This window comes from Aricia agestis, chromosome 18, assembly GCF_905147365.1.
Source record: "Aricia agestis chromosome 18, ilAriAges1.1, whole genome shotgun sequence".
Lineage (NCBI taxonomy): Eukaryota > Metazoa > Arthropoda > Insecta > Lepidoptera > Lycaenidae > Aricia > Aricia agestis.
In genome coordinates, this window is record NC_056423.1 from 14,212,784 (window position 1) to 14,238,737 (window position 25,954).

At 36.0% G+C, this 25,954-nt stretch overlaps 1 protein-coding gene across 1 annotated transcript in view; it reads right to left on the reverse strand.

The window, feature by feature from the left end:
• Positions 1 to 14,585, reverse strand: part of LOC121736086 (actin-interacting protein 1) — a 111,033-nt gene extending 96,448 nt beyond the window's left edge. The window contains exons 1-2 of the mRNA XM_042127146.1: positions 14,442 to 14,585; positions 14,158 to 14,370 (exon numbers count right to left, since the gene is read on the reverse strand). Coding sequence (XP_041983080.1) covers positions 14,158 to 14,370; positions 14,442 to 14,457 — 229 coding nt within the window. The 5' untranslated portion in view covers positions 14,458 to 14,585. The remainder of the gene's footprint in view (positions 1 to 14,157; positions 14,371 to 14,441) is intronic.
• Between the last annotated feature and the right edge of the window lie 11,369 nt (positions 14,586 to 25,954).

The following is a 25,954-nucleotide window of genomic DNA, read 5'->3' on the forward strand; positions in this document are numbered from 1 at the left end:
ACGACTGACTAAGTTCACAGAATAACTGCAGTAATAGAAAAAGCACTAGAGGAAAATAAAGTCTGCACAACAGTGTTTTTGGACGTCGCGCAGGCTTTTGATAAGGTTTAGCATGAGGGGCTAATTAAAAAAATTCAGAAACTCCTCCCAAAACAGTTTGCTGATATCCTAAAGTTTTACCTAGTGCGAAGAATGTTTAGGGTGAGACAAGATGAAGCATACTCAGAGCTGAAACATATAAAAGCTGGAGTACCTCAAGGAAGTGTCCTAGGCCCGGTCCTGTACCTACTTTACACTTCAGATATTCCAAAAATAGAGAACAGCACCATTGCGACCTTTGCAGACGACACAGCAATAATGGCTACAGGTGACACTCAAGCAGAATCAGTGAAAAAAGTTCAGAAAGCTATTAATACCATATATGACTGGACGAAAAAGTGGCGAATAAAGCTAAATGAAACAAAATCAGTTCATGTTGATTTTACGAATAAAAGACCAAACTATAACCCGGTATTCATTAACAATACTGCAATACCGCACGAAAACATCGCCAAATATCTCGGCATGACCCTGGACGCAAAGCTTCGCTGGAAAGCTCATGTCAAAAAGAAGCGCGAAGAGTTGGAGCTTCGCTATAGGAAAATGTACTGGCTGATTGGGAAAGAGTCATCCCTATCCATCAGTAACAAAATACTCTTGTATAAGCAAGTCCTTATGCCCGTATGGACTTATGGTATTCAGCTATGGGGCTGTACCAAAAAGACTAATACCATGATGATACAAAGATTCCAGAACAAAGTACTCAGAGGAATTGTGAATGCACCCTGGTACATTCACAATTCCTCAAATAGTTAAGATATAATAGATAATAGAGAGATTGGCCTGTAAGATTTTGTTTCGTGTGATGGTTTTCCAGGTTTTGGTAGCATTATGACTTCTGCTACTTTCCACATATCAGGTACGTATTTGAGTCTTAATGCGGCATTTATGTGCGTAGTTAGTTTTACTATTGCCTTTGGTGGCAAGTTTCGCAAAACTTCTCCTGTGATAAGATCGAATCCAGGGGTTTTTTTCAGGCTAAGCTTTTTTATCTCACTTTTGACTTCCCTTGGGGTGACAAGTTTTATATTAGGCTTATCCGACGATAAATCTTCAAAATTTTCTTCTAAGCTAGATTGTTGCTCTAATTCTATATTTGGTTGGAAGATTTTTTCTAGATGATCTGCAAACGTAGCTGCTTTATGTTCACTGCTTATAGCCCAGTTTCCATTTGCTGTTTTGATGGGAGGTATTTGGGCAATGGGCTTCTCAAGTCTTTTTGTAGCTTTCCATAAAGAGTATTCTGTTGAATGATCATTAGTTAGATGAGAGAGATATGTGTTCATACTGTTATCGTTGAACTTTATGATTTCCCGCCTCAGTTTTTTCGTGAGATTATTAAGCTCATTTTTATATTAGGGCATCTGGACGCTTGCCACTTCCTTCGCATTTTCCTTTTCTCTACTATAAGTTTCCTTATTTCTATTGGGTAGCAATTTCCTTTTACTTTTCTGCTAGTGATTGGTGTATTATTCCACGCACAATTTTGGATGTTTTTTACAAATTCTCTAACATCTAGATCCAATTGCTCTGGAGTCTTAAGAGGAACCTTCAGGTTTATGATATTTTCTAAATCTGACTTAAAGCTCTCCCAGTCCGTGTTTTTATTTACAAGCGTGAGATTCGATTTCTGCGAGTGAGTAGCGATGTTAGCGCTACTTTCCAGTTTTTTTAGTCTGTGATCAAATGAGGTCATTAAATCGAGAATTTTGCTTAATTTTTCATCCGTATTTGTGCTAAGCTCAGGCTGTGGTTGATGGTTCTTATTTACTTTAGCCATTTGCGCAAAAGTAATATTTTTAACGACTTTGTTACTTTGAAGTATCAGTTTTACCTGCTGACTGAGTAGAGGTTGTAATGTTTGTCGGCCCTTTCTTCTTCATTGCTCTTAATTTCATGTTTTGAAGCTCTTTAGCCACAACACAGCCTCTGTAGTTGTAGTTGGCTGGATGAGCTTCGCCACAGTGAACGCATTTTGGTTTTGCCTCAGCTGGTTTCTGGCAATCCTTAGTTAAGTGTTTACCCGTGCACTTTACGCATCTGGGTTCTTTTCAGCAGTATTTTTGTGTGTGGCCATAAGCCTGACATCTCTTGCATTGTGGTATCAGTTTTGTGGTCTTCAATGGTTGGATATCCACTTTGCAACCTAGCACTGATTTTATGTGATATATTTTATTTATGTCCTTCTCAAATGAAAGCACGAACATATTTAATGGTAATTTATTTCTCCAGCTAAGTTTATTTACCGCTTCCTGGATCTTATAACCTTTTGATTTTAGGTCCTCCACAATTCTCTCTGGCAAACATGAAGAATGTAAATTTTTCGCAACGACTCGTATTGGTCTGTCTTGCTTATTCACATATGAGTACCATAAGAGCTCATTTTGCCGAAGCAACTTAGTAATAGCATTTTTGCAGTAAACGTAACGGTAGGTATGCTCGTCATGAGTAAGTCATAGAATTCTTGGTAGCTCTTGACATTTTCGTTAATTATGGGTGGTGGTTGGGGCACTTTCTTAACTTTTTCTTCTTTTGGCTCTTTACTAGACTGATTCTAGCTGTTGTAGTGTTGTAGTGAAACGTTAAGCTTTCGCTTCTTTCTGCTTTTTTGTCGGACCCACTCAGTTTCTTTGGCTAGCTCCTCTGCATCCGTCTCATAATCAACATCGACAGGAGGGGCCTTGATGACACGACGTTGGCTAGGAGATTTGTCTTTTTCCACTTGTACTTTTTTCAGTTGTTCTTGAAGTTTTTCTATTTGATCTTGGAGATCTTTTACTAGGCACTGTAGTTTTTCACGTGCAGCCTTCTCTTCTAGATAGTGGTTGTATATGAATTTCTCTTTTGCTGTTTCAATCTTTATCTCGTGGGCAGCCATCATAATAAACTAATGTAACTGCTCCGTAACAATGGCTTATATGAAATATATTTATGGTTTTTAAATTACGCGACAAAAACCATTTTGTTGCTTAAGCCCTTTCCATTTCTTGCTGTTCCATTTCTTGTTTTCTATATAAAACATATCCAACACGGTTTTTTACTTTAACGCGACGTCACCTTTGTAAACGTATCACACACGTAATCTGTGGAGAGTCAACAAAAAACAATGACGAAGGATATTATGTCATCTTATGTCATATGACTCATCGTTATCGGTTTCGTGGTACAGCCTCATATCATAATATGTGGGAGGCTGTACCACGAAACCTTTTTGAGGCTCAAATATTCGGACGAGAATCCACTCTAAACATCTAAGTGGTGTAAAATTAGAAAGAAAGATCTTTCTAATTTTACACCACATTTCTCGATTCAAACCATGTCGAGTGTGGAGGAACTATTGGCGAACCAGCAGCAGCTGGTGACGCGTGTTGAGCAATCATACACGAATTTTAAAAAGGATGGCGCCGACCAGAATACGCCGGACTACATTCAGGCGAAATTAGACGTCTTAGATCAATACTGGGCAGAAATCGAAATTAATCATAAAAAATTGAGCACGTACAAGTATGCCCAGTCGTTTACTTATTTTAAGAACAATCAATTCGAGACGGCAAGAGATTTTAGCAGATTCCGTCTGCCATAGCAAATTATCAGCCGCTGGCTCCGGCGAGGGCTGGCCCGTCCACCCCGCTAATTAGGCCTGCGACACCTCTGGCAGACGCAGCAGCGTCCCGCCAGCCATCACCGTTGCCCGGGACTCAGTCTCACGGTATCAACAGCAAAACACACGAATTATTAAGACATCAGAATTGTAATTTTAAGGCTTTTCGACACACGACAACAAACATCTCTCTTGATTTAATCACCGAAAAATGAGAATTTGATCATTTACTCCGGAATATTCAGTCTCGCTGGACAGCAATAGACTCTCTACACTGGGAGATAGACGGTGAGCTAGGGGGTAGGAATTTGGAATATGAGCAAACATATTATTATCAGACAGAAACCGAGTACAATGACGTAGTCAAGGCTATCAACCGGAAGTTATGGTCAACCCCTCAAAAAGAAATACCAGTTTTCAATGACACTTATAATCAGTGGACTTCTTTTAAAGATTTATTTACAGAGACGATTCATAGTAACCCGTCATTGTATAGTGCGCAAAAATACAGTTCTTAAAAACTAAAGTCAGGAGCCTCATCCAGCATCCGGAGGCCCAATCCCCTACCCTATTCCCTACCCTACTATCCCCTATTCCCTTTCCTACCCTCCCCTATTACCCTATTCCCTCTTAAAAGGCCGGCAACGCACTTGTAGCTCTACTGATGCTGCGAGTGTCCATGGGCGACGGAAGTTGCTTTCCATCAGGTGACCCGTTTGCTCGTTTGCCCCCTTATTTCATAAAAAAAAAAAAAAAACATCTTAATATTTCCTCTGACAATTACACTACGTGTTGGAATATTTTAAATCATAGGTATAATAACAAAAAAATGATTTTTAACTCTCACGTTCATAGCCAGCGACTCGTACTAGTTGTACGAATTGTATACTATTCCCGTAAAGCAAATAACGCGATGAAAAGCATCACTCTCATTGGAAAATATTTAATAATAATAATATGAAAATATTTAGCAATTAATTTAAAGAAGGACATTTTCATTACCATGACAGAAACGGAGTTGCTCCTTTGTTTCAATCAACACTCAGAAAATATGTTATGTCGCGTCAGTAAAGCGGAATATCAACTTAAAGGTAACGAGAGTCTATGCAGGAGAAACAAAGTGACTAAAAGTTGTCTTAGATACAGCACCGATGGGTGTGATAACATGTGGATCGACACTCACAGGATCAATACATATTTCTATTTCTGTTGGGACTACTGCTCCTCAAACATACTTTGCGATGATGAAATAAGCTCTGCGCAATTATCACAGTCAGGATTGTTTAGCGTCAAACAAGGATGCTTGCTTAAGTCAAAGAACTTTTCTGTTCACTCGCACAAAGACGCCAGTAGTATGTTACGAGTAAATCCTCAGGTTTACTTCGGGGATATCGCTCCAATCAATCATCTTTTTAACGTGTCCTTCTCTGAATCATCATCAGACGCTAATTATAACGAGTCAGCTGAACAGAGAGAACATACATGCCTTACAGAAGCAACTAGACGATTTAAAGCAACGATTAACACTAGAAAGCTTTTCGGATCATGACATTCATCATTATACCGCAATTTATGTCATTGCAGCGTTAATTTTGATTTTTGATTATTTGATCATTGTTACTATGGAAATGCAGAGCATCATCACCCAGCACAGTTAAGTACTGTAGAGATTACCTGCAGTGTTACCATTTATAAAGGGAGTCACTGATAAAGTTAGCTACATTCTAAGGAAAGCTTCAATAAAAACAATTTAAGCCGCCCAAAAAGATCAGCCAATGTTTACCATCAGTGAAATGCAACTTACCCCTTCAAGATGCAGGAATCTACAAACTCGACTGTGATTGTGACCTCTCTTATATAGGGCAAACCAAAAGGGCCATCAAAACCCGTATCAAGGAACACATTGCAGATGACGACTCCAAGCATCACGGGAGGACAAAAAAGAGGATGAGAAAGAGAGAGATAAAAATGAAATTAAGAAGTCTCTAAACTCAATGGCCAAATTAAAAGCGTTTGTGGGATCCATCAAAAAAGTACTTCATCGTGAAAGAATGATCGAGGATAAAAACACCCTTTCTCGGATCAAGGCTTCGTCACAAACAAATCGGCAGGCTTTAGCAATGGAGGCTTTTTTGAGGGAACCATCTACACAAACACCGGCAAATAAAAACAAAAGAGCTCCCGCCAAAACTCAGACTGGCCCAGAACCCCGAAGATCATATAATAAATGCCTTCCTCGAGTTCCAGGCGATAATAAGAGCAAACAAGACCATAAAGCTCTTGACCTGCAATAAGATCATGCAGGCCTATCAGCGGAAAAATCAAAAGCTGTTAGAAGTGAGACTCGAGGATGCAAAAGCTGCCATATACGACAATGTCACCTCCACAATAATTGCCGGGGCGATGACAGGGCAGTATATGGCGGCATTAAGTGCCGACTGCGGACTCGTGGTTCTGGACGAGGATGAGACAAAACGCACGGGAACACTCAAATTTATCACAAAATCTGAGGATCCAATTCCGTTTATAGAGCGTGAAAACCTCATTAAACTTAATTACACTCGTCCAAACCTGGTAACCAGCATCACCCAGGAGTTGTCTTGCACACACAGGAGCCCTATGGATGTGGCATACGCCTTAAACATGGTCTATAATAACATCTATTCATCGAAGGAAATTGTGCGGTCCCTAAAGCTAATGAAGTATACAGGAGCGAGAATACCTAAAACCGATCCAAATACCCTGTATCTTGTCCACACACAAGAGGAGAAAGCAGCCCTCACTAATACAGGCTATGGATCGGGAACGGACTCTCGCGTCCTCACAATCCATGAAGCTCAGAGATTAACGAGTCCTTCGGTGATCATCATACAGACCAAGTCCCGAAAGCTGGCAATCCATGATAACGTACCTCATGCAGTTGTAGCTATATCCCGGCACACAAACACCTGTGTCTATTACACTGACACTGATGGAGACGCTGTGGCAAGCTTCATAAAAAGAGCCACGGAGGTGTCAACCGAACACATAAAAGATTATAATATAAAAATGGCTATAAAAGACAGGAACGATAAAGTCCTAAGCCACATAGCGGGTAGATTCGACACAGAACGATATCTTTTTAACAACCTAGAAACTCCACCCAGCTTGAGTGACACCTCTCCACCAAGCCAATGTCACAATAAAATCTAAGGAAATCGGAAAATGTCGGATCTACTGGCCGCCACACCGACTGGGACCTCACCGTTCAAAACATTAATATTATTATTATGCAATTTATAAAACAATATATATATATATATATATATATATATATATTTTATATGTTTAACATATTATACTCTATTCTATTAAATATATATATATATACACATATATATTAAAAAAAAATAATAATAATTAAAAAAAAAGTGTCCATGGCGTGATGGACCACAATTAATTAAAATTTATAATATTATTTCAATTATTCTTGGTGCGAAAAATCTAAATAATAAAATAACAAAAAAAGGATATGGACGAACAGTCCATAGACGGCCCCAATTTTATAATAAAAAAAAAAAACACATTGCAGATGTCAAACACCGTAGGAACACCAAGTCCGCAATTTGTGAACACACACTGGATCAACCTAGCCATTACATAAGATTTGATAAGCCACAAGTACTGGCAAAAGAAGCAAGATACCGCCCAAGAATGATACGCGAGGCCATTGAAATTAAAAAACACCCTAATTTTAACCGCGAAGATGGTTGGGTGCTGCCATCTAGTTGGGACCCAGTGATAAATAAGCTAAAGCACAAATCTAGGAAACCTCGGCTTCATGACAGTGAGTTCGTTCTGCGTAGATCGGAACGCCAACAAAAATTGATGAATCTTCGGGTAGTTGAAGAACTTCAATAAATTGGACGCCTGTCACCTCAGTCCGTGCCCACGGCCGCTGTAAATTAGCCGAAACGTCGGGATTAATCAAAGTGCTCCGCGACAAAATCCGTAAGTGTTTGAACCTTGTAATATAATGAGTGATACTCGCGTAAACCGAAGAAATCATTATGCAGAGCATTTGTTGTAAGAGCAGCGCCTCCAATGCAAAGGGAGGCTGAAGGAATAGAGATGACTTCTCGCGGAAGTATTATAGTGATGCCCCAGCAATCAAAAAGTGATCAGTGTTTTAAAGAAGTGCAATCTATTAGTGATAACAAAGTGTGTGGCCCTAGCAGGCAAAGTCGGGGCACTTCGCCCGTACTTCACTCTTTTGTGTCGACGACAAATAATGTATTAGCATTAAGTTAGTTTAAGGACTTATTGTCTATCACCTTGTATCACCATCATCATCTTGTGGCCCGGGAGCATTGCTGATCCTACATAATTTTCCCGTAGTCCCGGCCAGTGCATACTCTCAGGCAGTTCGCTACAAGCCGTCATCAATCGCGCACTCATTTACTAGCAATAGCATTCAATCAATATATTATCATTTTTATATCAAGGACTTTCAATTCAACAATCATCTATCATAGCACAAAAAGGAGTCGAGTAAGCAGCTCCTACATGTACTTAATTCAAAAATATTGATGTTGGATCTACTGTGTTAGTCGAAGTTCCAAAAGTAGATAGAGAGCCTACGAATAATAAAAACTAGAGGGCCTTTAGATAGCAAGAATGTGGTCGGCAAAGACATAGAGAAAAGAAATGAACTACTTATACAATGTTGGCACTTCTTTTGAAGTCATCAATGGACAATGACCAGTGGTTGCCTCGAAAGTCGAAACGCTGTCCTTTCGACCCCAGGGGAAATTGTTAGTGATGATCTTCCAGAGGTTCGATTACTTAGCTTACCATTTTTACTATTAAGTATACAGGCTATAAACATAATTTTTTGGTTTTTATTTGCTACTTACTTATATTTTTATATTTACAGGCCAAGTAACCATTAAGAGAAATATCTGCGTTGTCGCCTACATTTGGTGGGCAAGGAATGAAGCAATGAAAGCTAATATTTTGTGTTATACGAGGCGCAAAAATCTTTGGCATGTTGCTATAAGTAAACAATCGGGAATCTATACTGTACACTTATAGACCGGCGTCGTGTAACATTTCCAGTATTTTAGTCTAATTTTAGTCTTGAAATACTCGTGGAATTTCAGGGAACTTTGAAGGTTTATATGACTGTGACTCCTGCAGACCTACAGGATCTACAGCAGGCTTAGCATGGTCACCAAATAAGATGTTTCTTTCTACGGAAGAATAGAGACAGACAAAGGAAATCCTCAATTTTGTCTCCAAAATCTGTCAGTGTATCCATCGTTTTCCGTTTCTAATGTTGTTATGCTAAGCCTGCAGGAGTCAGATAATTATTGTAGTTTTTACTGGAGTGGTGGCGACGCGTCACCCCGTCGGCCGTCACGGTCGGCTCCACCACATCAAGACAACCGCGCGTTACAGCTAGTTAGTCGCTATACAATGTCTCGCTCCAGTTGGCCGCGCGCCAACTCCGGAGATTATCACCGCTAAATCCGAATCACAACTTTTTACAATAACACGATATTATCAAATATTGTAATTATGCAACATCCCTCGCCTAGCATTACATCAACGTAGTGTCGCATAAAGAGAGCACTAGCTATTTGTCCGAGTTTTGCTCGGTATTCGATAAAACACGAATAAAATGAGATTTTCTAAAAATGATTCCTAGCTAGATCGATTTATCGCCCCCGAAACCCCCTATATACTAAATTTCATGAAAATCGTTGGAGCCGATTCCGAGATTCCAATCTATACTAATATTATAATTGGTAAGAGTTTGTTTGTTTGTTTGTTTGAACGCGCTAATCTCAGGAACTACCGGTCCGATTTGAAAAATTATTTCACTGTTAGATAGCCCATTTATCAAGGAAGGCTATAGGCTATATTTTATCACGCTAATAGTAATAGGAACGAAGAAATAGAGAAAAGTGTGTAAAAGACGGGGGGAAATTATTTGAAAGGGCTTATCTCACGAACTACTGGAGCAATTTTTCTGTTATTTGGCACAGATGAGAAGTAGGTACAGTGAACTCTCTACAAGGAACACTTACACACTCTAAAGTATTATCACTTATTTTTGTTACACCCTGTATATACTAGAATGGGGATTGTCCATTTTTTTTTTATTTTGCTCATTACAAAAACATTTCTAGGAATAAGGTCAGTTATCGTTTTTCTGTATATAAACAAAAAAATAACCCATTAGTTACTTATATTTTTGAACAAATACGTTTAACCTTTGTTTGACCTTCAATGGCGTTAAATTAGCAATAAATTCGTCCAACATTACGTTTCGAACTTTTGGTAAGCTTCTCGTATCAGCTTTCACATAATGAGAACTTGCATTTGACGAACCAGCCATTATAAATAAGATTGAAAGGAAATTTAAAACATGCAAAGGTCAATCGGCGGCCGATGATGACGTCAGAGCGAAACTTTAAAAATTTATTGAGAAAAAACTAGCCAATGTATTTCAAAATTATTTAACTTATATTCTTAAAGTACCCTATTTTAACGAAAAAAAATATAAAAAGTACATGTGATTTTTTTTGGACAATGCCCATTGCTCGTTTAAAGACATAAGATTATGTACTTTCCTTCTTTTCTTCTATTTTCTATGGTAGAATACAATATCCGTACTAATCAATAAGTACTACAAAGTATATTATAAAATATGCGAAAGTGTGTCTGTCCGTCTGTTACCTCTTCTCTTCACGCCTAATCCGCTGAACCGATTTTGCTGTTTGGCATGATACTTTGAGTCCCGAGAAAGGACATAGGATACTTTTTATCCCAGAAAAATGTGCGCGATAATTTATCGCCGATAAACGAATTTTGGCTCAACGGAACTCCGTTGAGCCAAAATTCGTTTATCGGCGCCATCTAGTACTAGGTACTATGTTTAATATCACAAATGCGAAAGTGCGTCTGTCCGTCTGTTACTTACGTCCAAACTGCTGTACCGATTTTGCTGAAATTTGGTATGGAGATACTTTGAGTCCCGCGAAAGGACATAGGATACTTTTATTCTGGAGAAATGTGCGCGATAAACGAATTTTATGGCCCTTCTTTGACATTTATATTATATACTAGCTGTCCCGGCGAACTTCGTGTCACTTCCCTGGACTTCTACGAATATTTTAAGGCTAAAATTAGCTCAATCCGTTTAGCCGTTTTCGAGTTTTAGGCCGGTATAAATAGTCAGTACTTAAGATGCGACCCGGTCTCAAGACGCGGTTCGGCTCTGTGATTGGTCCAAATTTTGACAGCCAAAAAATCACAGAGCCTAAACCGTGTCTTGAGACCGAGATGCATCTTGAGTATGGACTACTTATACTGGCCTTAGTGTTACTAAGGGGGATATTAGATTATCATATATATTGGATCCGAGATCATTGAGTCAATGATATTGGATAATGTAATATAGACATGATTCATTTCTTCCTTGATCATAGATTTTTGACATTTGCTGAGAGATTGGATCCAATACGGTCATAGAAATAGGTGTAGCCAGTTATTTAATATAAAAAAGAGTTTTTAATTTCTTGTTCGTTAATATGTTTCAAATAATGTAATGTAATTATTTTTCTAATTATATACTTGGATAATCTTGCTGAAATAACAAAAAACAAGCCATATTAAAAATTACGATGTCTTTTGACAAATTGAATTCTCTGAGATCTAGTAACCCTGACGTGAATACCTGTCAGCGTTAGCGCTCTCCATTGGCTATTGAAACCACATATGACGTAAAATAGGATCAATGAAATATGATAATGTAATATGTAGATAGGATCAAATGATCATATATATTGGATCCTATATATGATCATAAAAATGATCCAATATAAATGATAATGTAATACCCCCCTAACACAATTGAAATCCATTTTTATATAATATATAGATCAGTGGGTATAAATTATAATATAACTGTGAGCTTTAATAAAAGATGAAGAGTATTGGGAGTATTGTGTTATCCAGGGACAGTGAAGCAAGCTATACACAGCCCACAGGTTTCTATCAGAGAAATTGATTCAAAGACAGATGACCACAATGTTATTTGCTCAAGTTGTGTTAACTGTTAACCCATCCATCCCCAAGCGGCACCTGGCTGTCGCATAACAATTGAAAATCTATTGTGCCTGCTATTCCCACGATTGAGGTATTACGACAGAAATTTTGTTTGATCTACTTATACTGTATACACCATTTCAAACTGTTTTTTTTTTCCCTCTTTGTATCTGATTTGTTTCATTAATGGTTTGAATAAAGAGTTTTTATTTTATTTATTTACTTACACCTTCCTAAGAAAATAAATTATCTAATGGTATTGTTACGTGTTAAGGTTCGAGGATTTGGAGAGAAAGACCTGGTGACTCTCTTGAAGACTTTATTCTACTAGTCCAAATTTGAATAATTTACCTTCAAATGCTTATTTTTGGTGTAAGCTGACTCTATGTAAGTTACATGTCATACATGATTCATTAATAGTTTATTTAATGACTCACCTTATCTTATCCTACCACATTATCTATACTAATATTATATTATGAACGTGCTAATCGGACCAGTAGGGTCCGATTTGAAAAATTCTTTTACTGGCTATAGGCTATATTTTATCACGCTAAGACTAATTGAAACTAAGAAATAGAGAAAAATGTGGAAAAAACGTGGGAAATTATATGAAAGGGCTTATTTGAACGCGCTAATCTCAGGAACTACTGGTCCGATTAAAAAAAAAATTCAGTGTTAGCCCATTAGATAGCCCATTTATCGAGGAAGACTATAGGCTATATTTTATCACGCTATAACTAATAAGAGCGAAGAAATAGATAAAAATGTAAAAAAAACGGGGGAAATTATATGGAATTTCTCATTATCTTATGAACTACTGGAACAATTTTTATGTTATTTGGCAAACATGAAGAATAGACCACGTGAAGGCACATAGGCTATTTTTTGCTGCAAAATGTACGGTTGCGTGAAATTCCTAAATTACGCAAGCGAAGCGAGATTACGCGTGGGACACATATATATATATATATATATATATATATATGTGTCCCACGCGTAATCTCGCGTAATTATATATATAAATATATATATATATATATATATATATATATATATATATATATATATATATATATATATATATATATATATATATATTATATATATAATAAAATCGTAGGGAAGTCAATTCTGTATATTGAATATTTTTGTACAATAAAATATAATAAGTACTTGGGATGCGATCTACTATGCTAACGCGGATGAAGTCGCGGGCAACAGCTAGCCTTTCTATAAATGTACTTATGGTTCTGTAAAAACCATTCAGAACTTTTGGTCATTACAATCTGCTGACAATTTTTTAATTTTAAGGCAGAAAAAAAGTCTAGTAGCAAAAAAAACCTAGTAGAACCATGGACATCAAGAAGCTTCTAGAGTTATATGTTATAATGTAAAACAGTAAGGCCCACAGGCCGCAGATCTGCGTTAAAGTTAACCCCGGATTAAATGTTACCTCTTTCGTAAAATATATGAAGAATGGAGATAATGCACTATTTAACCCGTATTAACTTTAACCTGGATCTGCGCTAGTGGACCTTACTTTGATGTTTAAACACTGGCTTAAAGATCCTAGGATACTAAAAAAATCAATCAAAATCAGACATCTTTCTTTTTATATTAACACAGTATGAATATGGGTTACACACTGGATTGGTATGCAAAAAAACTACAATAGCAATAGCTGTAAAATGTAACATCAAAACCTAAAAAAAAAAACATTGTTTCATATACAACAAGGTCATAAACAAATGACTCTTTTAGGGTTACAGCTCTGACTGTTTTTGCTTTTTGGATGAATATGTGATGACTGATGACACAGCATCACTAAAACACGTCAAGACTAAAAATGTTTGTTTAGTGACGGTTTGAACATGAATATGTGAATGTTATAAGATTACATTACATTACATTTGTTCATAAGGAAAACAATAATGAAACCCACTATATGCCACTATCATTTAACTCACACAATGTTTGATTTAGCTAATTACCTATTATTTCTATTATAAATATATTTATTGTATTGTATGTTGTACACAATGTATAATTCAATTTAATTTGGTCAACGCTTTGAAATGTAAGAAAACAGTTGGTGGTTGATGGTTGTCTGTACAGTGTTTTAACTACAGTTATTAAATTAATTTCAGTTATCTTTTAAGATTTAAATGAATGCAAACTCTATGGGTTTTTATGTAAAGTGCATATTTCAGCGGAAATCCAGCAGATTTTACACTGTATAGTCTCAGTAATACAAGTTCAGATTCGAGCCCCTCGTGAGTCGTGATGGACGCGAGTCAACTTTAAGCCTATAAATTCAAATTCCAAGAAGTGTTATCGGAAAATTTGATATGCGTACTTACCACCGGATGCGATGTAGAAGCCGCTCGGGGAGTACTTGGCGACATTCACTTGGCAGGAGTGCTCCGTGTACACATCGGCGATGGCCGGATTCTCGATGTCCCGTATTATCACAGAGTTGCCGTTGGTGTACAAAAATGTCTTCCCTTTTGGATCACCGCCCAGAACCAACGGCGTTCCCCGCTGTGTCCTCGGCAGGGCCGCGAATGTGTACTCTGTGGGACATGTTCCATTTACAAAATGAACGCGCTATGGAAACATAAAATACCCGAAACGGAGCACTTACTGTTAGAATAGGACATCTTCGACGATAATTCTACGGTTACACGCTTAACTGAATATATCGCTAACGAGATATTAACAGTACTTTATAATTAATTTAGAAAAACAAAATCAGCCGCTTCTTCCGACCATACATAGCCTTCCAAAAATGACGTGACGTCAAGGCAAAACTTTTTTTTTCTGAATCTACAGATTACTAGTCTAGTACCTACTTTGTTTAGGACCGATTTTTCAATCGCCAGATAACTTTTACCTAAAGAATAAATATGACACATAGACATTTTTTTCATATAAAATCTGTCAAAACGCCAAATTTATTCCAGTGATAAAATTTATCTGACGATTGAAAAATCAGCCCTTAACCATTATTTATACTCGACACTGGCCATGGTTATATAGCCGTAGTGCCATATTAAGAAAAATAAAAGATAGTCTCAAACATAGACAGGTCCTGGAAGTTAGCCCCCCAAGATTATTTTTTTTGTAATTTTTTGATTTTTATACTCGTATATCGTTTGTTCGTCGTTTGTTCGTGATTGTTCGTTATAAATAATCGTTTGTTCGTTACTAGTTTATTTAATAAAAAATGTTTTAAAATATGATCTTAAGTTAGCCCCCCCATTCTAATTTTTAATGTATTTATGTTAATATTGAATTATAAATATCCATTAATGTTTGTTCGTCGTTTGTTCGTGATTGTTCGTTATAAATAATCGTGTGTTCGTTACTTGTTTATTTAATAAAAATTAATTTAAAATATGATCTTAAGTTAGCCCCCGCATTTAAAAATTTTAATAAAATGTCAATATTGAGTTTTAAATATTCATTAATGTTTGTTCGTCGTTTGTTCTTGATTGTTCGTTATAAATAACCGTTTGTTCGTTACTTGCTTATTAAATAAAAATTAATTTAAAATATTATGATCTTAAGTTAGCCCCCTCATTCTATTTTTTAATGAATTTATGATATATTGAATTATAAATATTCAATAATGTTTGTTCGTCGTTTGTTTTTGATTGTTCGTTATAATTAATCGTTGGTTCGACACTTGTTCATTTAATAAAAAATAATTAAATATGCTCTTAACTCTTAAGTTAGCCCCCGCATTTTAATTTTTAATAAATTTATGTCAATATTGAGTTTTAAATATTCATTAATGTTTGTTCGTCGTTTGTTCTTGATTGTTCGTTATAAATAACCGTTTGTTCGTTACTTGTTTATTAAATAAAAATTAATTTAAAATATTATGATCTTAAGTTAGCCCCCTCATTCTATTTTTTAATGAATTTATGACAATATTGAATTATAAATATTCAATAATGTTTGTTCGTCGTTTGTTTTTGATTGTTCGTTATAAATAATCGTTTGTTCGTCACTTGTTCATTTAATAAAAAATAATTAAATATTATGCTTTTAACTCTTAAGTTAGCCCCCGCATTTTAATTTTTAATAAATTTGTGTCAATATTGAATTATAAATATTCATTAATGTTTGTTCGTCGTTTGTCTTTGATTGTTCGTCATAAATAATCGTTTGTTCGTCACTTGTTTGTGTAATAAAAATTAATTAAAATTTTCCTCTTAACTTAGCCCCCCATTTTAACTTTTAATAAATTTATGTCAATATTGAGTTATAAATATTCATTAATGTTTGTTCGTCGTTTGTTCTTGATTGTTCGTTATAAATAATCGTTTGTTCGTCACTTGTTTGTGTAACAAAACTTAATTTAAAAAAATCTTCTTAACTTAGCCCCCCGTTTTAAATTTTAATAAATTTATGTTAATATTGAGTTATAAATATTCATTAATGTTTGTTCGCCGTTTGTTCGTGATTGTTCGTTATTAAATAATCGGTTGTTCGTCGCTTGTTTATGTAATAAAAGCTAATTAAAAATATCCTTTCATGTTAGCCCCCCAGTCTCATTTTTAATAAATGTATGTCAATATTGAATTGTAAATATTCAATAATGTTTGTTAGTGCTTAAAACACGTTTGTTCTTCCTTCTTTTTTGTTTAATTAACAATTTTTATAATTATTATTTTAGTCTGGCTTACCCAGCATAGGTATATTTCGACTGGCAGCATTATTCTGAAGTTGGTCTTTGTCGTCTATGGTTATTGGATTTCATGATTTTGATACTTGGGAATAAGGCAAGGTTATTTAAATATTATTATGGTTATTATTTTTTACGTCTTTACTTGTCTGTGGCGCCCTGAGCGGGTTTCGCCACAGGCAGAGGTTTCTACACGCCCAGCATACACTAAAACTGCAATTTCATGTTCCTTGGTCTTGCGGAATGCGTTATAAAGATCTGAATCATTTTTAAATTAAATTTTCTACCTAGAAAATAGTACTTTTGTAATATATATTTGTCGGTATAATGTTATACAGCCGGTTTAATTACTGAGGTACCTATGTTCAATAGATTTTGGGTCATATTTTAATAATAAACCACTATTTAGCGAGCCAAGAGTATTTATTTATATAACCTTATAATACTATTAAGTACAATAATATAGTACAAAAATATAGTATTATGTACAATGATATAATAATAAAAAACTCAAAGCAGATATTATGTTACTACCGCGCGCGTTGTGAAGCTTGAAATACCTACGACCCAATTGGGTCGTCTTTTATTAAGTCTGTCTCTTTTATGTAAATGGCATTTCGTATCTTTTGTTTCACTTATCTGTCAAATTTGTCAATGTTGTTCGGAAGAGATTTAAGCCGGAAAATAGTATGAACGTAACAGATCTGTATAAGTAGAATATCATTGATTAAGTACTAGAAATTATTAACATTTCTACGATCGCGGGCGCAATATCAAATTTCTCAAATATGTTAAAGGTGAATTAAATCGTAATTCTCTAACAAATTTAAAAATATTCGACATGGAACATATAATTATACTAGTAAGTTTGTAATAAAACTGCACCAATTGCAGTTTTTTAGGGTTCCGTACCTCAAAAGGAAAAAACGGAACCCTTATAGGATCACTTTGTTGTCCGTCTGTCCGTCCGTCCGTCTGTCAAGACCCTTTTTCTCAGGAACGCGTGGAGGTATGAAGCTGAAATTTATATCAATTACTCAGGTCTACTGTCCCTTGAAGCTGTGAAAAAATCAAACTTCTAAGCCAACGCAATCAAAAGATACAGCCGTTTATGCCGCAAATTTTCGACACTTGCAAGGGAATCAAAACCTACAGGGTGCTTCCTGTGAACTCAGAATCTTGAAATTTGGTACGAAGCAACGTCTTATAGCATAGATAAAGGAAAAATTACGAAAACCATAAATTTTTAGTTACATCACATAATATATTTTTTTTAATAATTTTAAACTTACTACCCATTTCCTCATAAACGCGTAGAGGTATTAAATTGAAATTCATACCAAATACTCAGGTCTATAATACCTTTAAGCTGTCGGAACCCTCGGTGCGCGAGTCCGACTCGCACTTGGCCGGTTTTTTTTTAATTTTCAGTTGCTTATTGGCCTGACAAAATTAATACTCAAAACGATTGAATAGTGTACAAAATTTATACAAAAAATTTCTACGTATTGCTGTATAACTATACTACAACTAAACATTGATTTGAAATATACGCTATTTTAATTTAAAAATATGGGAAAAAACATCGCGTCCCTTAGATGATATTGTTTAAAAACGCTCTAAATTATTCGAATTTCATTTTTTACCGATAAAAGTTGTTTTTTTAGTAAATACACATATTTTTACTTATATTCCAATAAAAAAATGTAACTAATGCTCATTTTAAAAATTCTCGTTGAGGGCTGTCTCTACCGGAATGGCCCAGTTGTCAAAAATAAAAAATACTAGCGATTTTTGTTACTACCCATTTGAAACAAAAATATCAAACCCTTGACTTATCCGCTAAACTACTAAAAAATGTGGATGCATTACGCATTTGAGGCAACTCGTGCACACGGCGCGGCGCACCCCAATCGCTCACCTCACCTCGCCGCCCCTTACCTCATACCGCACCCGTTGTCACCTTATATTAGATTGGATAAAGGATAAATTAAGTAATTGTGAAAATGAAAAAAAATATATATATTTTTTTTAATTGTGAAATAATATACTCTATTATCGATACCAATGACGTGGTAAAATGTATTGTACTGGTGAAAAAATAATCCTGTATATATAGATAGTAACCGATTTCCAAAAAGGAAGAGGTTATAATTATGTTTATCTGTATACTTATATATATTCAGAGATCTTTTACTATGCAAAAAATCTAGTTGTATTTATGGCTTTTACACCATTTTTTTTTGCTTCGTGACTATAACCATTTATTCATTTAAGTTGTACAAGACTTAATACATCGTTTTATAGAAGGTATTTTTGAATTAAAAGACAATTTGAATAGGTAGAAAATTCTTCATATTTGTACAACTTAAAACTAAACTTAAAAATAAAACACAATAAGTATAGGACAACTTTGCACAAATAACACAAAGTACATATTATTATACAAATGGGTGGTCTTACTGCTTACAGCAGTTTCTGCCAGACAACCTTTAACTGAAATATACAATAAATTAAGAAATTAAAAAAAACCCCGCCAAACAACTTTAAAAAGTAATGAAATAATATTTACTGACTTTATTCAAATTCCATAGCGCCCCTAAGGATACACCCTGACCTTTATTTCTGTAAGATAAAAAAAATGGGCTAAATTTGCCGTCTTCTAAATCTGCCGCCCTAGGCTGGAGATGGCTGGAGCCTAGGGCGGCCTATTGGTAAATCCGCCACTGCTCCTCTTGAGCAATATACCTATATAAAGCGGAATAGAGAAACAAAGGCACAATAGACATAACTACCAGTAGTTCGACTGCAAAGAGACGGACAGGTTTCAATATCTGTCAAATTCGTCGGGTTTCATTAGGATTATGAACAGAATGTGCCTCGCGCTGGCTGATATAATTTATTTTTAAATATTTAAAATAAAGATTTCAAAATTGGATTCTGACAATTTTAATCGCACAATTTTAATTGTGTTTTGGCACATGTGCATGTGCCAAAACACAAACAACAATACTACCAAAGAGGAACACGTCCAGCTGAATTTAACAACCCTAGCGACGATTTTCGTCATAATACGTCAAATTTAAAAATTTCAACATCAGTTCTAAGTCGGTATACTCTATAATTCTGTCTACTCTGACAAAGGCCTGGCTTTGTTTCTCTATTCCGCTATATTAATTTTAAATACTACTATAGGTATATTAACCCCTAAAGGCTACAATGAATTTGTATACTATTTTAAAAACCGGGTATTTCTACAGTTGTTGTAAAAATACCCGGTTTTTAAAATTGGAAAATATAAAATATAATGACTTACCTAGGTAATTAAAATCTAACTATGCCAAATATGGGCTCAAAAATACATACTTTTGACTTTTAACCCTGCAAAAAAACACACATTTACTATGAAAATGCTTTTTACCATGACAATGAAACCGAATCCTGAAAATTTAAAAAAGATTACTACTTGTGTGAAAAACTGAATCTATTGTATAAACTGTACACAAGTGTTTTTATTTACTAATATTTTTTTTTTATAATCATGGTACAGACAATTATAATAAAGCGCACAAAAATATTTAGCAACTTATAAAAATATATCAGCTTATTTTTGTTATTGCCATAGAATTTGAATAGTAAAAATTTCTTATGTCACGAAGTTAACTATCTCTAATGGCGCATTTTCATTGGTCGTGGCATGCGTTTCAGAAATCTCCCGCATCCCGCATGCGCCAAAATCGTTTATCGCGCGGGAACCGTACATTTTTCCGGGATAAAAAGTATCCTATGTCCTTTCCCGGGACTCAAAGTATCTCAATTATATCGCGGATTGGGCCGGAGACTTCCCTTCCTTTTACTATGAAATCATCTTAGATAGTTCAGCTTGACAGCCTTTTTTGGCGACAATATTTTATACATTCCTTAAAGGCCTATTCACGGCAGGCCGCCTTGCCATCCGCCGACTTATGCAGGTTAGGCCTGCCGTGAATGGGCCCTTTTAGTGAATGACTTTTTGCATGTGACTCCTATTTATCAGACTAGTCGATGTCTGAGGCATTTTATGAGACAGCCTATGATCTCAAATAAATATTATAAGAGTGATTTTTTAAATATTGAGTTAAAAAAAGAAAATGACATCTCAAAAACAAAAATCCATTCACTATTACAATTTTCGGAGGTTCGGAGGAAAACCTCTGGGCGCTCAACTATTTAATATATATTGGAAGAACACATTATACACGGAATCACGGAGCGATCAGCTTGCGCAAAAAAAAACTATAGCCAAAAGATTTCGTGACCCGGGTGTAAAAACACCATAGTAGCCTTTTAAGGGTTAACTTTATGGGCGAGACTCGAGAGTCGAGAGCAGCATTATATTATATAAACAAGTGCGTGTAGGGCCACGCGCAATATAGGGTTCCGTAATCCGTAGTACCGCTAGTTTTTGATAGTTTTTGTGACATGGTCAATGAATGTACATTTAAAACGTGTTTTACAATTTAGGCTTCGTTCAAACCTACGCGACCAAGGCGGGAGCGTCAAGTTGCGTCAAATGTGTGTTTTGACACTACTAACAACATCATCTCAGTTACGTTCAAAGGAATTTGAACGAAAAGTTCATTTATACTTCGCCGAATATATTTTTTTAGTTGATCGACTATAACTTAAAAACTTATGAAATCTTCTTAGCCGTGATAGTTTTCCTTTTAAATTCAGCATATTTCCTACATCCGTGATTTTTTTTCCAGAAGCAACCGTTTAGCTGGTAGAAGGGGGGTTTTTTCCAATTTAAAACTTTATATTTCACAAATAGATCCCTAAGGCTTCTTACAGACGAACAGCACATGCCGGCGGCAGTCGACGGCAGTCGACGGCAGCCGTTGACAGTTTTTGACGCTTGCAGGGGGCCTACCACGACCTTTCCTAAAACTATCATGTTTCCAGAACACTTTGTTGTAAGATTACAATAACATTACCGTACTCACTTTTTAAATTTATAATTTTACTAAAAAACAGTAAAAATGCAAAACATTGTTAAATCCTCTGTGAAATATCAACTTTTTTAAGATCGCTAGCTTGACGTTAAAGTATTATAGCTTTAACTGTCAAACGGTGTCGCTTAGTAGAGGTGGTGGTAGGCTCCCAGTTGTGACGAACCGTCTAAAGGTAAGCGTCCACAGGTCGGTATCGTACGCAACGGACGTCTCGTAGGTATCTAAGCCACCGGTGAACCCACTTTTTTTGGGCTTAAAAAATCGCAAATCGTACAAAGAAACTGATAGCAGTTTTTTTAGCCGTTTATCTTTGATACAATATATAAATATTTTGCAAAAAAATTTGTGCAGGAACCTAGGTACTTAATTACTATTTTAAGCTGAAAAATAACTCAAACATTTTAAATATTTTTAACCGACTTCCAAAAAACGAGGAGGTTATATATTCGGCTGTGGATATATATTTTTTTTTGTTCGTATGAGAAAATTATTTTGGTATTACGTATGTATGAAAATTTCGATGGCACCCGGGCCCCTTAAGAGGATACACCAGGGGCTAGAGAAAAGAGAAATGAAAAAAAAGTACGTGTAATATCTATAGCTGTCTCCCTTACCTCAAGCCTATACCGCAGAGCGGGATAGAGACAACAGCAGAAAATCAACGATTCGTTGTCCCCTGATTCCTTCTCCAAAACTTAACCGAATTAAGTACTTTTTTCATTAAAGATTAAAGAAAGGCTTGAGCTGTGTTCCTATGTTTTATTTTTTTTGTATAATCTAGCCAAATCTGTTTTCTGGATGTTTGAAGACAGCGGAAAAATGTGGCCATTTTTTTGGGTTTTTGAACGTTCATATCTTATTTAATAATTAAATTATGAAAAAAAAAAGAAAACATAGGGACATTGTATTAGTGGCCGTAAATGTTCAGGAAAATAATTATAACTGTACTAGCATTATCCAGGGAGGAAACAACGTTTGTATGGAAAAAAGGGCGGTGCGGACTCCTCTTAATACACAACCATGGTCCATGACCCAGGAACTTTGAAAACTTTTTGTTCCGTCGGCGGGATTCGAACCCGCGACTGGTTCCTTGTTAACTACGGAACCCTAAAAATATTGTTTACAAACTTTAAAATCAAGTGCTTTGGTCAAGACTTAAGTCACAAGTGCATCAAATTGTTTCAAATTTCAATGTGGCTGCGACTTGTGAGTGTCGATATTTTTATAATGTAAGTACTTACCTAAGTTAAAATGTATTTTTTAAATACAATTGTATTAGGTGTTATATATTGAAGATTTATTATTTTATAATATTTACAAATTACATTATCTGATGCGATGTTTTTGAAATTTGAATAAGTTAAATTTTAAAAGAAGAAACTTTGCCGTTGTTTGCTGGTTTTGACATTTTATTGGTTGTTTTTCCGCAGTAAAATAATCCTATCTTAGTAGGTAGTCACAGAATATTATAATAGTACACCGCCCTAGCCCCTAGTACAGGGGTCACCAAATGGCGGTCCGCATCCGGACCGCAGACCCATTGTATGCGGAACTTCGTTAAAAATAAGTTATTTTGAACTCGACCATTGTTTTTTTTTATGAAATAAGGGGGCAAACGAGCAAACGGGTCACCTGACGGAAAGCAACTTCCATCGCCCATGGACACTTGCAGCATCAGGAGAGCTGCAGGTGCGTTGCCGTCCTTTTAAGAGGGAATAGGGAGGGTAGGGATGGGAAGGGAAGGGAATAGGGGAGGGTAGGGAATAGGGGAGGGTAGGGAAGGGGCCTCCGGTAAGCTCACTCACTCGGCGAAACACAGCGCAAGCGCTGTTTCACGCCGGTTTTCTGTGAGAACGTGGTATTTCTCCGGTCGAGCCGGCCCATTCGTGCCGAAGCATGGCTCTCCCACGTATATATGTTTGCGCGACGGGATAGCGATGGGTGGTTCTATAATGGTTTATGGTAGTGATGATGATGATGATGAATAGTAGTAAGTAACTTATTATGCTTTCCATTCTTAGACCGTCGAAACTCCCAAACTTGTTTGTAAATTGTAGATCTATAAAGGGACCATGGTATACCTTGGGTGCAAAATCTTACTTGTTGTTAGCATAAATTATATTTTATTTTCAAAAAATAACTTTAATGATTCGATTATCGATAGTACTACCACGTACTACGTTCTGAGCGTACTACTATAGGTAAATTATAAATCGTTCTGCTGCGGGAAAACAACTGAAACAAAAATTTGTAGGGACATCCATAAAGTACGTCTTAATTCTGGGGGCACGGCAGTGCCCCCGCCAAGTTGAGCGCGAAGCAAACACTGCCGTACCTAAGCTACGTGCAATTTGAAATGAGCTTTCATAGTAACTATTTACTGTAGTAAATTAAAATACCTATCATATTAATAAATTATTATGTTACGTTGTTCTAGTTCTAGGACCTGCCTCCATACATTTTTGCCGATCCTTCTTTATTAATTTTGAAATGTGACGTCACCTTATGGATGGTCCCTTATAGACAAATGAAAAGCGACAATAGGGAACATGCAAATATATAACGGCCGTGTTCGTCGGCGTAATTTTTCTCGCATTCGCTGCAAAACCTAGTTATTGCGCATGTCCAAATAATGTCATGCCATGGCAACGACAACTGTTTACGACTTGACATTTAACTCAATTGCAATTTGTTGGTGGCGTTGCAATGAACAAACCAGTGGGAGAGCCATGCTTTGGCACGAATGGGCCGGCTCGACCGGAGAAATACCACGCTCTCACAGAAAACCGGCGTGAAACAGCGCTTGCGCTGTGTTTCACCGAGTGAGTGAGTTTACCGGAGGCCCAATCCCCTACCCTATTCCCTTCCCTACCTTCCCCTATTCCCTTCCCTTCCCATCCCTACCCTCCCCTGTTACCCTATTTCCTCTTAAAAGGCCGGCAACGCACCTGCATCTCTTCTGACGCTACGAGTGTCCATGGGTGACGGAAGATGCTTTCCATCAGGTGACCCGTTTGCTCGTTTGCCCTCTTATTTCATAAAAAAAACAATTAAATTTTTAAATTTTTCCAAGTGATCCATATCCATATTTTCCAAAATAAAATAATCAAACACTATCATAGTGTTAAATAAATTATTTGTGCGGCTGTTAGACAATTTAGGCTTATGTATTTATGTTTAGCTTTTATTATTTTAATCATGTATAATTAAGACATCATTAAGACGTTGTTTACGACTTGACCAGCAACTTGTTATGGCGTTGCCATGACATCTTTTAAACATGCGCAATAAAAGGTTTGTCCAAAAATACGCCGACGAACACGGCCAATATTTATGGAAAATTTGCTATTAAAATGTTAGAAAAATATAAAAGAAGGGCCACTGCAAGGTTACAGTTTGACAAGGCTTTATATGAACGCGGCGAGAAAAGGAACTAAACGCTTCTATCATACAAAAACGTCATTTTTGACATGTGTTTGACAGTTCTCCTTTACCAGCAGCGCTCCCGTTAATGTCACCCACGTTCATTTATAGCCTTGTCAAGCTATAATATTTTATAAAATATAGTTTTTTTTCTACAAAAATTAAGAATTAAAAGTAACTTGAAACGAAACGGATTTGAAAACACCAATCAGCCTTCAGTTACGTCACAACTACTGACAACTTTTTGAGGAGTACGATCAGGTGGTGCCATTGTCAATAATTGTCAAACAGTAGTGACGTCATACATACTATAGATCCGTTTTGGCGACAAAATTTAAATTGACAATTTGAAACCGCATATTTTGAAGTAAATTCCAGGGTTTTTTTTATATAAGCACTTGTGGTGTATTCCAGATGGAGTTCTTTAAAATAAACACAAAAATAATAATATCGCATCTTCCCTATTGTCTCGGTTATAACTAAGCCTTGTTATAAGTTCTTTTGATTAAGGTAATAGTATTTAACCATAAAAAACTTCATTGTTTCCGTCGGTAAAGTTTTTTTATTGAAATATTCAAATTTAAAATGTTGTTTATTAGGAATATCATGCATATCGTTTATTAAGTGAATAACTTAACCACTTTAAATGTACAAATTACCAAAGTACTAACCAATAACATAAGAAACACACTGTCATTGGTACTAACGAACTTTTAATTTTTTCCAGAATACTATTCAAAGTATACTGACATAATGCCAGCAATATCTGCAGTAACTGTTGACATGGCTGTAAACGCGTTAGCTAAATACATTACCTTCTTTAGTACTGACAAGTTACCAGAATACAGCTCAAATGTATGGCAAGATATATCTAATGAATTAAAAGGTTTGTGGAAGGTCCCAGCTGTACGGATTAATGTACGACAAGACAGGAGAAAAATATTAACACTAGCTCGAGAAAAATGCGGAATTTTTACTGGCGATAAACGAAATATTTCCACTAGTCTGAATGCTTCATCTATTAGTTCTGATAATTCTTATACTACG